This window comes from Eubalaena glacialis, chromosome 6 (genome assembly GCF_028564815.1).
Source record: "Eubalaena glacialis isolate mEubGla1 chromosome 6, mEubGla1.1.hap2.+ XY, whole genome shotgun sequence".
Lineage (NCBI taxonomy): Eukaryota > Metazoa > Chordata > Mammalia > Artiodactyla > Balaenidae > Eubalaena > Eubalaena glacialis.
Genome location: NC_083721.1, coordinates 12,080,528 through 12,094,840, shown reverse-complemented (window position 1 = coordinate 12,094,840; position 14,313 = coordinate 12,080,528). Strand labels below are relative to the sequence as shown.

The 14,313-nt window shown below is 49.9% G+C and overlaps 1 protein-coding gene across 1 annotated transcript; it reads left to right on the top strand.

The window, feature by feature from the left end:
- Positions 1-10,695: 10,695 nt before the first annotated feature.
- OLIG1 (oligodendrocyte transcription factor 1) lies at positions 10,696-11,535 on the top strand. The gene has a single exon (XM_061192896.1). The coding sequence runs from the start codon at positions 10,723-10,725 to the stop codon at positions 11,533-11,535; it is 813 nt and encodes a 270-aa protein (XP_061048879.1). The 5' UTR covers positions 10,696-10,722.
- Positions 11,536-14,313: the final 2,778 nt, after the last annotated feature.

The window sequence follows — 14,313 nt, the reverse complement described above, 5'->3', positions numbered from 1 at the left end:
TAATGGTGTTATTGCTCTCCTCGAGTGTCATTAACCACAATATAATACTTCCTGTCTCCTCATTTGCACACAAGCAGCTGCCATGTGCCAGGGAAATAAAAGTCATAATAGGGGATGAAGGAGCGTGGAATTGGCCCTGACCTTAGTCTCCACCCAATGTGGGAAGCAGTGCCAGTTGCCACAGCTACAGGCAATTCCCTCCCATTGGTGGGGGGAGCTGATGGAGGCCAAGGCCACCCTGGGGAGATTCTAGAATATTCTGGCATCCCAAAGACCATTAGCCTAGACAGGGTCCCATCCTGGTGACCAAGAGCTCATCATTCTATACACTTCCTGGGAGGCTTTCTCTGATAGAAGAACTGCTCGTCTCCAACCCTGTCCGCACGTTAACATGTATGAACATCGAGGCAAGAGGCACCGTGTGAAAGAAGCAGAAGAATTCCTCCCTGTCTTAGCGTGAGCTCCGCACCCAGTGAGACTAGGCTGGCCTCAACCTTCTCTGGGTCTCGGTTTCCTCGCCTGCAAAACAGGCAGCTGTCCTCCCCGCCTCATAGGGACACCATAAGTCTCAAGGAGATGACAGATGTGAAAATGGTTAACAAAAAATAAGGGCAAGGGTGTCCTTGGGCAGGTCACATGGCCATCCCAGCTGGTTAGAACCGGCCACGTGGCCACCGGGGCAGGACACCTGCCCGCACGTCCTCAGCTTCGGCAGCATCCCGCACAGAGCTTGCCCTTTCACCTCCACAATGCCCTGCTGGGCAACCTTGGGTTCTAACATTACTGAAAATATGTTTTGGACTAATTGACAGATCAGAGGAAGGCAGTATACTGGTGTCTCAACCCTCCTACGAACTGCCTTTAAAAATAGAAGATTGCGGAGGGAGGGTGTGTGTCCCCATGGCTGTGGCTGGGCTTTTCCCTATCTGCCCCTCCTCCCCCCACCGCCCTCCTGGCTTGCCTTGCTCACCCTGCTCCCAGCCTCCATTCCAGCCCCCATGGCCTCTTCCCTGCCCTCCGGCCCCACAGCTCTGCCCGTCCCCTTCCCAACCCCCAGTCCTCCAGGCCTGCCTCCTTACCAAACCCTCCTCCAAGAGGCCTTGGCCGTAAGCTCCTGCTCCCTCTTCTAAACACTTAAAGCCTCGCCATCCTCAAAACCAGGATCCCCGGACCAGCAGCGTCGGCATCACCTGGGCGCTGACTACAGCGAAGCATCTCAGGCTCTACCCTGGCTCCTGGACCCGGACGCTGCACTTAACAAGATCCTGGGGCTCCAGGTGCCCTGAGCCACAGCAGCTCCGATCCCCTCCCAGCTCATCCATACCCTGTAACCTGACACTGCTAGTCAGGTGTTCACATGTGTCTACCCCATGCCCTCAAGTGGGTTACACGTTACTAGGAGGCGCGAGCCCACACTTTCTCAAGGGCCTGGCACAGCGCTCTGCACATAGCGAGCCCTCAGTGAACTCGGCCAATCCGTCTAGATTCGGCCTCTGCACTCATTCATTCAAGTATTCACTGAACACCTAGTAGGGAGGGGCCCAGCCCTGCTCAAGGCACTGGGGTACATACAGCAGAGAACACCACTCCCGTGGAGCCTCCCATCTTGAGTGCGAGCAAACAGACCTGTATAAATACGTGGGCAAGTAAGTGACCGGACCATTCTAGCTGCTGGTAAGCGCCACGAAGAAAAGAAAGCAGGGAGGAGTGACAGTGGGACCGGCGGGGAGGGGGCACCACTAGGGTGGGTGGTCTGAGAAGGCCTCTTGAGGGGGTCATATCTGCATCGAGAACTCAATGGTGAGGAGACCTGGGGAGAGGCTTCCAGCAGAGGGAAGAGTGGAGGGCAAGGGCCCCAGAGGATGGGCTTGGCCCACGTTCCGGCTCCCGTTCTCTCTCCCCGCCCCGTTCCAGGCAATCACACACCCTCTGCGTCTCATCCGTCCAACCGCACCCTCTTGGAGCTGGAAAAACCCCAGGTCTCAGGTCCAGCCATCTGTATCTGTTCACCTCCCCAATGTGCATCGTTGGTCATTTCTTCATTCTTTTCTCCACAGCCAACTTTGCTCTTTCTCTAAACATAGTTGAGACGCCAAGGAGCAGGCATGAGGAAAGAGGGCTTCTTCGAAAAACATTCTTCTTAAATCAGTTTCATTCTCCTAGATGGGACCAGGTGAGGCCATCATGGGCCTCGCTACACACGAAGTGTGGTCCTCCAACTCAGCTGGGAGCTTCTTAGAAATACAGAACCTCAGGCCCCACCCCGACCTACTGAACCAGAATCTGTACTTAGCAAGACCTCCAGGGAATCTGACGTGGGGCAGAGTTCTGCCTCCATTCTCCACTATCTCTAGAAACCTCCAAACGAGGTTTAGAACAGCTAATCTTTAGGTTTAGGTCTAGAACAGCTAACATTACTGTGAACCATGCACCCATCTAATTCTCGCTTTAAAAAGTACCTGTGACCCTCCTACATTGTTGGTGGGAATGTAAATTGGTACAGCTACTATGGAGAACAGTATGGAGCTACCATATGATCCAGCAATCCCACTCCTAGGCATATATCCGGAGAAAACCATAATTCAAAAAGATACATGCACTCCAATGTTGATTGCAGCACTATTTACAATAGCCAAGACACGGAAACAACCTAAGTGCCCCTCGCCGGATGAACAGATAAAGAAGACGTGGTACCTATATACAATGGAATATTACTCAGCCATAAAAAAAAGAATGAAATAATGCCATTTTCAGTGACATGGATGGATCTAGAGATTGTCATACTGAGTGAAGTAAGTCAGACAGAGAAAGACAAATACCATATGATATCACTTATATCTGGAATCTAAAAAAAATGGTACAAATGAACTTATTTACAAAACAGAAATAGAGTCACAGATGTAGAAACAAACGTATGGTTACCAAGGGGGAAAAGGGGGGATGAATTGGGAGATCAGGATTGACATATACATATTACTATATATAAAATACATAACGAATAAGAACCTACTGAATAGCACAGGCAACTCTACTCAATATTCTGTAATGGCCTATATGGGAAAAGAATCTAAAAAGGAGTGGATATATGTATAACTGATTCACTTTGCTGTACACCTGAAACTAACACAACATTGTAAATCAACTATACTCCAATAAAAATTAATTTTAAAAAAGTACCTGTGAGGTAGATGTAAGTAAAATTATGAGCTTCATTTTGCAGATGAATTAACTGAGGCCCAGGGAGGTTAAGTAAGCTGCCCAATTTCATAAGCTTGTAAGTGACAGGCTGAGTTTGAGCCCCACTGGCCCGACTATATATAGAGCCTGCCCTCTGACCACCTCACCACTTTATGGAGTAGGAATTGGCTCAGAGGCTGTATCACTCAGCTCGGACTGCTGTAACAAAGTACCACATACTGGGCAGCTGAAACAGCACAAATGTATTGCCTCCCGGTTCTGGAGGCTGGAAGTCCAAGATCAAGGTGTCAGCAGGGTTGGTTCCTTCTGATGACGGATCTGTTCCATCCCTCTCTCCCAGCTTCTGACAATTGGCTGGAAATCTCTGGCATCCCTTGGCTTGTAGGAGCATCACCAGATCTCTGCCTACATCTTCACCTGGCATCCTTCCTGCAGATATCTGTGTCCAAATTTCCCCCCACCCCTTTTTTTAAGGATCAGTCATATTGGATTAAAGCCCACCCTAATAGCCTCATTTTAACTAATTACGTCTGCAACGATCCTATTTCCAAGGTCACAGTCTGAGGTACTGGGGGTGAGGATTTCAATGTGAATTTGGAGGGGCACAATTAGTCCATGACAGAGGTTAATAAACCAGTTGTAACAGCTAACATTCTGCTGTGCAGAGTGCCTTAAGGGTATCAACTCACCCAGTCCTCTCCACGGAACTTCTGTCTAAGTTCTGTTTTCATCTTTGTTTTGCAGATGGAGGGAACTGGGTCACTGACAGGTAACGTCTCTTGTCCTAAGTCACACAAGGAGCTAGGATTCAAACCCAGGTCGTCTGGCCTCGAAGTTTGCACTACAGTTGTCTCAATATATTGTACGATTATACTGAGGTCACATTTATATAGCTTCTTTAGCAAGTTGTTGATGGATTTTGGTTCAGTGTGTTCAGGAAAGTGTCTCTGAAGCAGAGCCCTGTGGGTGAAGAATCCCTGGTGTTCAGCGAGCACAGGGACAGAAGGGGCTAGAAAACCCCATATCCTTGGTACAGAGAAAGCAGGCACTTAAAGCAAACAAAACTGGGACATCATCTCAGTCTGAATGAAAACCATAAAATAAGTGTCCTTCCATGGTGCCTGGCTGGTACTCAATAATATTAGCTACTGATATCATTTTACTAAGCAGCTACTATGTGCCAGGCTCTGGACTAGGCACCTTCCTCATAGTTCCTTCTAATCTGTATAACAGCCCTAGGAGAGAAACACTATTATTCCCATTTTATAGATGAGGAAACTGAGGCTCAAAGGAGTCTTGCGGAGGCTACAGGCTAGCTCCTATCCGCCATCCAGGCAACAGGACTCTGCTTTGTAAGACATAAATAGGCTGAGCCTTTGAGCAGAAAAGCTTTAGAATATTCCCGCGGAGGAGATTTGCATGTTTAACGTGGATCGTCTTCACCGGAGTTAATATTTCCAGGTCAGAGCGCCTTCAGGAGAGGATGGAGGTGGCCTCCCAGCTCCAGTCTCCTTAACTGCACCCTGGGAAGTCTCCACACTGCCTTTCTTTCTCCCCCCCGGTGGTCTAATCTGGAGTCAGATCCAGCCGCTGGCTCTTGCAGACGGAGAAGGACTGCAAGCCAACGGGAAAACAACAGGTGAGTTCTGAACAGTCCCCTTCTGTGCCTCGGGCAGCGTGTCTGCCTGGGCGACCGCGGGGCCACACTGACTTCCAGAACCTTCTGTCTCTGCAGGTGTTTTAGGAACTTGGCCTCAGCGCTTCAGTGACCCATATTTTATTACCTTTCAGGTTTCTATAATTCATCATTCACTCCTTTCTGAAAACCTAGAATGAAAGTTTAGCAGCTCAGTGCCCCGGCCTCTCTCCATTCTCTCCCCAAACACATCGGCCTGTTTGTTCCCTTTCATCCGCGCTCTTCCTGTTGCATTCTGTCCGTTCAATGGGGAAAGAGTGAAACCGGATGGCTGGACCCAGTGCGGGGAAATGACTTCAGAGCCACCTTTGTTTCCCTCATTCCTTTGAGCACACTTGGCCCTGCGTCTCTATGAAAGGGCTTGTTTGAACCATTTGGAACATCTAGCAAGCGGGAGATGCTGCGGCCAGAATCGCTCGCATCTTTTCAGGCTGCCTGAGACTCTGGGTGAAACTGCCAAATTTTTGCAACAAAACTAACCATGACATTGGACATTGTGTTATAAATTAGCCACAGCCTTCCAAGCAAATTGTCTCTTTTCATTGTGTCAGCGTAAGCCTTTGGGACGTTTGGCTTCAGCTACTGACTTCGGGGAGACTCAGAGAATATTTCTGTTCGGCCCCAAACCAACCCTTCAGACACCAAGCTGCATGTGCTACGTATCTTAATTCACAGTTATTCTTATCATACTTACTCAGAGGATCCCTGTTAGTTATTTTCCATTTCTCTGCCTAAAATTCTGTCAATAGGCTTTTAAGTTTTGATGTGGCAGGAAATATCTCCATTCATCTTTAAAACAAAAAGATGTACTTCTCTTTTTCTGGGCTTTCCACAATGATTATTTGAAGTTTCTTTTAAGGAAGAGTTCTTTGCAAATCTACAGTGAGAGGTATTAAAATCTGTTATTATAGAGCTCTAGGTGACGTGTAGAATTTCAGCATTTGGTACTCACAGAAGCAGTGAAAATTTTCTGTTTCTGTTACATACATCACCCTGGGTTTCAAAAAAAAAAAAAAAAGCATCTATCCATCAGCTTGAGTTATGTCACCAATAGCCAAATCAAGCTTTTGTTATTAAAAGGAAATCTGAAAAAATCCTCAGATGCTATCTAATTTCTTTTCTTACTTTTAACTTTTTTCCACAGAAAAGGTGGCATGGGACGAATCTGGACTCAGAAATAATTTTTAAGTAGTAAACTTTATTAAAATCAGGTCCAAATGACATTTATTAAAAATAAAACAGAGGACTTCCCTGGTGGTCCAGTGGTTAAGACTCCGTGCTTCTACTGCAGGGGATGTGGGTTCGATCCCTGGTTGGGGAAGATCCCACATGCTGTATGGTGCAGCCAAAATAAATAAATAAGATAAAATAGAATAAAACTTCTTATAATATGTGTAAAACACATCCACTAGATTTGATAATCTATAGTGTTTTAACCAGAAGAGAGACCACCACATTGTGCTGCCTTTGCCCTTCCACACTGGAAGGAAGGACAACTGTGACCATCACAAAGCTTTAAAATAACACTGTAAGTAACTATTAACATCGTGTCAGTGCATAACAACTCGATTAACTTGCACTCCCTTTTGAAAATAAACAAAATGCGTATTCTTTCTTATTTTCCCAGTAGGAATCTTTATTTAATCTGAACTGTTTCGAACTATGACTTAGAGTCTGTTCAGATGGTCCCCAAGTGAGAGTGGACCAAACGTGTCTAAGGAGCTCTGCTCCATCCAGGAACACTTACCAAAGGGTAAGCCACTTCCTCCCCCTCATTTTCTCTCTCTCCTCCTCTCCTCTATCCAGAAAGGAGCTCAGTGCCCCTCTCTCTGCAGCTCCTTCCCTGTCTTCTGTGTTCCAGGAAGAGTTACCTGTGGATGGGATGGGGGAAGCCGATATAGGGCAAACATTAGATGGGGCGGCCACTTCTCGTAGCGATAGTGTAAATTTCAACACCTCTTGGGTAATGGACACTTTCCAGAGAATTTTGCTCTTCTTAGAAGAAAGCAGCACTTGAAAGTGAACTCTGTTCTTTCATTACAGGTCTAAACTCCAGCCAGTTTCAATAGCACATTTTAGCAAAGACGACCTTTTACACTTAGCTGGCTTTCTGCAAGAAGACAGTCTCTTCAGGGACAACAGGGGGCTTTGCAGCCTGTCTGTTCGTACAGAGGGGGTGGATGGTGCTGTACACTCACCAAGGCATCAGGGCCCCATTGTCTGTCACTGCAACAGTTCCAGCTTCTCCATCCAAAGCAGGGGTGGGCAGCAGGGTTGGGGGAACAGGCAGGAGAGGTTTTAGGTTTCTATGAAAGAAAAAGGAAGCCTGACACACCTACCTCCTTGGGGTGAAAGGAGTCACTAACACACACACACACACACACACACACACAACCCCTTTAGGCAGAGACAAGAGTGGTTGTTATGGTGGATGCAATTTGCTCCCCAAGAATGTCCTGAACGTGGGAGGCCACGGCAGCTGTCCCCCTTGAGCCGGCCCACGGGGCCCCTGCCAGGGGCTATAATGGCTTGCTGGCCCTTGCCAGCTGTCACACTTTGCATGCCACTGGAGCTCCGGTCCAGCAGAAGGGGCATCCAAGTCACCAGCATCAACAAGCGCCAAATCCTGTGCCCATGCTGGGCCCACACGGCCACCTGGAGCCCTCTTCTGGGGCTCACCCGAGAGCACTTTAATACACACTGACCAGAGTGTCCTGCTGACGGTGTCCTGGGCTGGGGAAGGGAGTTCTCCTTCCCCAAGACAGAGATTTGGGGAGGTTAAGGGCTAAAGAGAAACATCAGGGACACCTCCAGTAAAGAGGGGCCCTTCTGGAGGGAAGAGCAACGTGTGTGTTTCCATCTCTGATTCCCGGGGCACCACTGCCTACGGAGGGGGATGTTAGGCCACTGTCCCAGGTTGAGCTTCTGTGTTTCTCGTTCACTTCCTCTTCCTGCTGGCAGAGGAAGGCCCCGGGAACCCCACCTAGGATGTGGGAGGAGGAGGAAGCCAGAGAGTGAGGTGTCTGGGGTCTACCCCAATCTGGCACCTCAGCTACAGGACAGAGGGGTCCTCAGGGTGAGGGCGAGCTTTGCCAGAGGGGGCTGTGCAGGATTCATGGAGGTTGGATCCTGGGAGCCGCCTCTTCTAGGACATGGCTGAAACCCATCAACTCCCCAATACTGGCTCGGCCTTGGCTGCCCCCTCCATCCATCCTTTCACCCCGTCCCCAACCATCCCCATCGTGGCCCCCTCCTCAGCTTCCTGGAGGCCTGGTCCAGCTGGAGAGAATTCTGGAAGCTGGCCACCGATGGGGCAGCTCTGCCTGTCCTGTCTGAAGGCACATTATCAACCCCAGAAACCCACCACCCTCCCACCCTCTGGGAGCCTCAGTTTCACCATCTATGGCAGGGGTTTTTTAAATGCCCAGCTCATATGGTTCTCGTGAAAATCAAATGCAAGTGTCTGTTGAAATGCTTTGGGAAACAGGATGCTTTAACAAAAGGGGGAATGATTAGTGAGGTCTTAAAACTTGAAACGTTCAAGGTGATTTCCTTGGTCTCTCTCCTTCCTGCCTCATACAGTTCTGCTTGGAGACTTAGGTCCTTCCTGCTGAGGTCTCTTCCTCTCTCCCTAAGTGGTGCCCCAGCCTGCTAGGGGGTCCTACCAGGCCCCTTCCCTCTCTAGGAAACCTAGGGGAAACTCTTGGATTAAAGCACTGTTTGGAGTTTGCACATTTCAGGGATGAATCTGTGAGCTAGTAGAGATTTCACACCAATTCTTAGACACCGCCGGGACACACAGTCGTTGCAAAGCTTTGGGAGGATGAACAAATGAACAAATGATTCCCGCCCTCAGAACAATCACAACTCAATGCAGAGATGTCCTCCACATAACACAATCTAGGCTATGGGAAAAATGCTATCAATGGTCTCCCGAGCGTGATGAGAGGAAGAAGATGAGAAAATCACCAAGACTCTGAGAAGAAAGTAATGCTGGAGCTGAACCTGAGGCCTGGGCAGGATGTTATAGGCAAAGCTGGAGGTCGGAAGCAGAGATCAGAGTGAGCCCATGGGGAGAATGTTGGTGGAAGAAAACGGAACAAAGCAGCCCTGAAATCAGCAAGCATGGCCAGTGGGCTCTGAGAGCTGAAATCAGTCCCCATTATGATAGGCCCTTCAACAGCATCCCTCTTCTTACACCAAAGGGGACCATGGTAGAGAAGCTCATTTTCTTTCAGTTACTGTCAACATCAGCACCGTCCAGTAGAACTCTCTGTGATGATGAAATGGTCTCTGTGCTGTCCAACAGATGGCCACTATAGCCACTACTAAGCACTTGAAGCAATGCTAGTGCAACCAAGGAACTAAACTTATAACTTGATTTTATTGTAAATAGTTAAATTTTAATAGGCACAGGTAGCTGGTGGCTACTGTATGGGATGGTAGAGGTTCAGATACCAAAAGGTCCTCTTTCCCATGCCATTTTGCCATGGGATAATGACAAGCTGCAATAGTATGCCCTGGTGTTGGGATAGAAGACTTCCAGGGTCACTGAGTAATCTCTCCTTTATTTGGGGAAGAGAAAAGTTCAGTTCCACCATGAACAGATATGAGTGTGTGGGTGGGTTGTTGTTTTTGGATTTTGTTGTTGTTGTTGTTTTCTGCTAAAAGGCCAATTTCTACGTGAGTTTTTACTTAAGCAAGAGTCGAGTCGCTGACAGAATGAATATGTGTCTCTTTTGGGGAGGAAAGAAATCCCACCCCCAAAGCTCCTTAGTCCCTAAAGACCTTTTAATCAGAGAGAGGGAAGAGGGAGAGGCTGGGAGTAACCATTCTAATGCTACTGGTCCTTGAGCCCAGAAATTTAGTTCTCAAACCTCGCAGGAAATCACGTATTTAAAAAAACCTGTTACAACCATGCTCATAGCGGCATTATTCACAATGGCCAAAAGGTGGAAGCAAACCAAGTGTCCATCTATAGAGAACTGGATAAACAAAACGAGGTATATACATATAATGGAATATTATTCAGCCTTAAAAAGAAACAAAATCCTGACACATGCTAAAGCATGAATGAACATTGAGGGCATTATGCTAAACGAAATAAGCTGGTCACTAGAAGATAAATACAATATGATTCCATTTATATGAGGCACCTAGAGTAGTCGGATTCATAGAAGTATAATGGTTGCCAGGAGTAGCAGGGAGGATGGGGTATTGTTTAACGAGTATAGAGTTTCAGTTTTGCAAGATGAAGAGTTCTGCGGATTGGATGCACAACAATGCACTTAACACTACTGAACTGTACACTAATACACGGTTAAGATGGTACATTAAGTTATGCGTATTTGACCACAATTTAAAACAAACCAATATGCATATGTATACCAAAAAGTAGAGGCAGAGGGCAGAAGGAGATAGGCACAGGAGTTTCAGCCTCACCATGCCACCAGTGCTCCAAGAACAGCCGCACTCCACCCGAAAAGGCGCGTCCCTCCCTCCTTCCCTCCCTCCCGGAGGCCTGTCCTGTGATTCTCCATCGGGCGCTCACAATAATGTCCTTAAGCGGTGCCAGCGGTACCTCCGCGCCGGCCTGAGGAGCGGGTGGCCAATGAGCACGCGCCTGCGCCGGACCTCGCGCCCCCATTGGCTGCGCCCAGCAGCCCGCGACCCCTCAGGTTCCCAAGCCGGGTTTAAAGGGGTTGAGCGCGGGCTACTGCCCTGCCATCCGCTCCCCGCGCGCAGGTCTGCGGGGAGGGGCGGCCTGCTGAAAGGTCCACCCCGGGGCGTTCCTGAAGGGCGCTTCGGCCCTCCCCACCGTCCCCCAGATGTATTATGCGGTTTCCCAGGCGCGCGTGAACGTGGCCCCTGCGACCATGCTGCGGCCACAGCGGCCGGGAGATGTGCAGCTCGGGGCCTCCCTGTATGAGCTAGTGGGCTACCGGCAGCCGCCCTCCTCCTCCTCTTCCTCCGCTTCCTCCTCCTCCTCCACGACGGCCCCCCTTCTCCCCAAGGCGGCGCGCGAGAAGACGGAGGCGCCCGCCGAGCCGCCGGGCACGGGATCCGGGCCGGGCGCGCACGCGGGCGGCGGCTCCCGGGCAGACGCCAAGGAGGAGCAGCAACAGCAGCTGCGGCGCAAGATCAACAGCCGAGAGCGGAAGCGCATGCAGGACCTGAACCTGGCCATGGACGCGCTGCGCGAGGTCATCCTGCCCTACTCGGCGGCGCACTGCCAGGGTGCACCGGGCCGCAAGCTCTCCAAGATCGCCACGCTGCTGCTCGCCCGCAACTACATCCTGCTGCTGGGCAGTTCGCTGCAGGAGCTGCGCCGCGCGCTCGGCGAGGGCGCGGGGCCCGCTGCACCGCGCCTGCTGCTGGCCGGCCTGCCTCTGCTCGCCGCAGCGCCGGGCTCAGTGCTGCTGGCGCCCGGCGCCGTGGGGCCGCCCGACGCGCTGCGGCCGGCCAAGTACCTGTCGCTGGCGCTCGATGAGCCGCCGTGCGGCCAGTTCGCGCTCCCCGGCGGCGGCCCGGGCGGCGGCGCGGGCAGCCCCGGCCTTTGCACCTGCGCCGTCTGCAAGTTCCCGCACCTCGTCCCGGCAGGCCTGGGCCTGGCCGCGGTGCAGGCGCAGTTCTCCAAGTGAGGGCTGGCCCGGGCCCGGGGCGCGACCTCGGCCCGGCCTCCCGCCGCCCAGCTTCTGCGCGTCCCCGCGCCCTGCGCCCCGCGAGAGCAGGGCCGAGCAAAGAGGGCATTTCGAACTTTCTCGTCCGGAGAAAGTGACTGTTGGGCGTCCCCCTCCCCGCCCCCACCCCGGGGAAATTAAAGTGACCCGAGCGGATGTTCGATAGAGCGTCGGGGCTGTTTGGGGTTCTGGGTGGATTCCAGCTGCTTTGCGCAGCAAGTGCGCACTCTCACTGCCACTGTCACCCAGCGCTTGTCTCTCCCGGCTCCTGCAGTCGTGCGCTTCGCAGGGGGTGATGTGGACTTCAGGGTGCCATGCTGGCCCAGGGTGCGGCGGCAGGCCAGGCCCGAGGGGACCAAGGGGCTGCTCTCGGAGGGCGGGGGGGGGGGGGGAGAGGTGGCGGTGTTTTCCTCTCCTCGGCCAGAGGTCATAGGCGCCCTTGTTCCCAGCAGCCAGCCCCTGTTAGAGGAGGCTGCCCGACCCCAGAGAGACCACTTAGTCGGTGCAGAAGGTCTCGCGCGTAGCAGACGGACCGACCCTCTGCGGCTGGACGGTTGGCATCGCGGTGCCGCCGGAGGGGGCGATGACAATTCCCGGGTCGATGGGTGTGCTGGGTTGGGAAGTCCGCTTTCGTACCCCGACGATTACAGTGCAGCTCTTGATAATCGCATAACCGCGTGTTTTGCTGCGATTATTCGCTTTGAAATCCTGGGGTCTTCTTAGAAGGGCAGTTTAGAACTCAAGATTCATCGTTTTGTCCCCCCCTTCCCCAAAGGTAGCGTAACCAACATTTGAGCTTGCTTAAAAACAACCACCTTTCCCCTGCAGAAGGGGTTCCCGGTATCCTAAAAAATAGGTAACAATGCGTTTCGCCGTTGCCGTCCTGTCAGAAAGCACGATCTCTAATTAACGTTCTGCCTCGTTAAAAGACACGGACGGGAACCGGGAGCCTCACACAGCAGGCTGCTCGGAGCGGCCCCGCTGCGGTGGCGACGGCGGGATGGCGTTTTCTGCGCTGTCCCTTCACGTGCGGGGTCTTGGACCAGCGCGTGGGGCGGGTCATCTGGCCGCTGTGCGATTGAAGAACTATCAGTACATTGGTTTGTTACAGACGTTAACAAATTACTCCACCCAAGATGATTTTATGATCTTTCAGAAGCTTGCTTTGGATTTTATGTTTAAGGTTTTTGGTTGTTGGTAGTAGCCGAATTTAACTGGCATTTTATTTTTTTCTCTAACTTTGTTTCGTTGCGCTGTGAAGAATCAACAAAATAAACATGTAAAAACCTTACATTTTCTGCCTGATTTGTTTGTTAATAAAAGTGTAAGGTGCCCTGGTGGATCCAGAACCTCAGGAGGAAGGGTAATAATTAAATGACGCGGGTCAAAATTTTTAAACCTGACTTCCTGATTTGTAGAATAATCCAATGGAGTCAAACTGTAGGTCAAGTTCAGGCATCGCAGGTGAATGGGTGGGTGAGAGGAGGGAGGGAGGAATTCCAGAAATTAGTTCTTAGCCAAGCTGGGGTGAGGGGAGGGTCTTTTTACAGTACAGTCTGAAAAATGGGTTATGAAATACGTTTATGATAAAATTATTTTCTATCTCATCATATTTCTCAGAAATCTACTTTTTTCTGTCTTAGTGGACAGAAGCTTAAACAATATCTCACGGCTATGAGCTTTCCCCCCATCATTTAAATCAGGTTGGAGTTGTCTCCCAGGAAATTATGACCTTGGACATCATTTTATTCTAACAAGTGAAGAAAACTCTTCTGTCTGATGATGTTACAAAGAATTTGGAATGTGGATTTGCTCACATGCGATATTTAAATATTCATAGTTATTAATGAAATACAACCACATTTAAAGGTAGGGGGATCGTAGGGGAGAGATAGTGTCCCCTTTAACCTGTGGGAAATTAAAGAAAGGCCAGATAAGGTGATTTACCCAATTTTATCCACATTGGTTAATGTGAAGCATGTATACATTTAGGAAAAATGAGCATTCACTTCGGGAACACAGAAGGGATTGGTGGGGAGGAGTGCAGGCCAGATGGAACTGCCTTGCCTACCATCCTGGCTAAGTGTCTATTTACTCAAGGGGAGGGGCAGGAGAGGACTTGAGGGAAAGTAGTGCTATGCACCAACCCATTTCGGGGAAGAATTTCTCATTCTTCCTGACTCTGCCATCAGAAAATTCACAGGCTTCTATTATAACTAAATTTGAATTGTGGCCTTCTGTGTATTTAACAGCTGTCTTTGCTTACCTTGCATCTTGACAATGGACAGAAAGAAAATGAACAACTAAATCAAAACCAAATCAGGTCGCCCCTGAAAAAAAATTTTCTAGGATATTAGAAATAAACAATTCCTCCAATAGTCCCGACTATATCACCTAGATGCCATCCTCACTTTGAAAACCATCTCTAAAAGAAGCAGAAAGCTATAGGACAGAAAAGGGATGGGTGGTCTCCCTCCTGTCTCTGCTTATAAACTGGAGCAAGTACCAGTGCCTTATAGGAAAGGTAACACTACATGTGATTTTTTTATTTAACTGAAAAAAATCACAACCTATCATGCTTTCCAGAACCACTAAAGATTACGAGTGAATTTCACAAGAATATGCAGGGCTATTTTGAGTATCATCAAAGTATTTAAGTTATCTGCCTGCATGTAGCATCTTATTGGCCCATGTGCCAAGCAAGATGAGCAGACCCCCTCCTTATAAGGAATTTACATC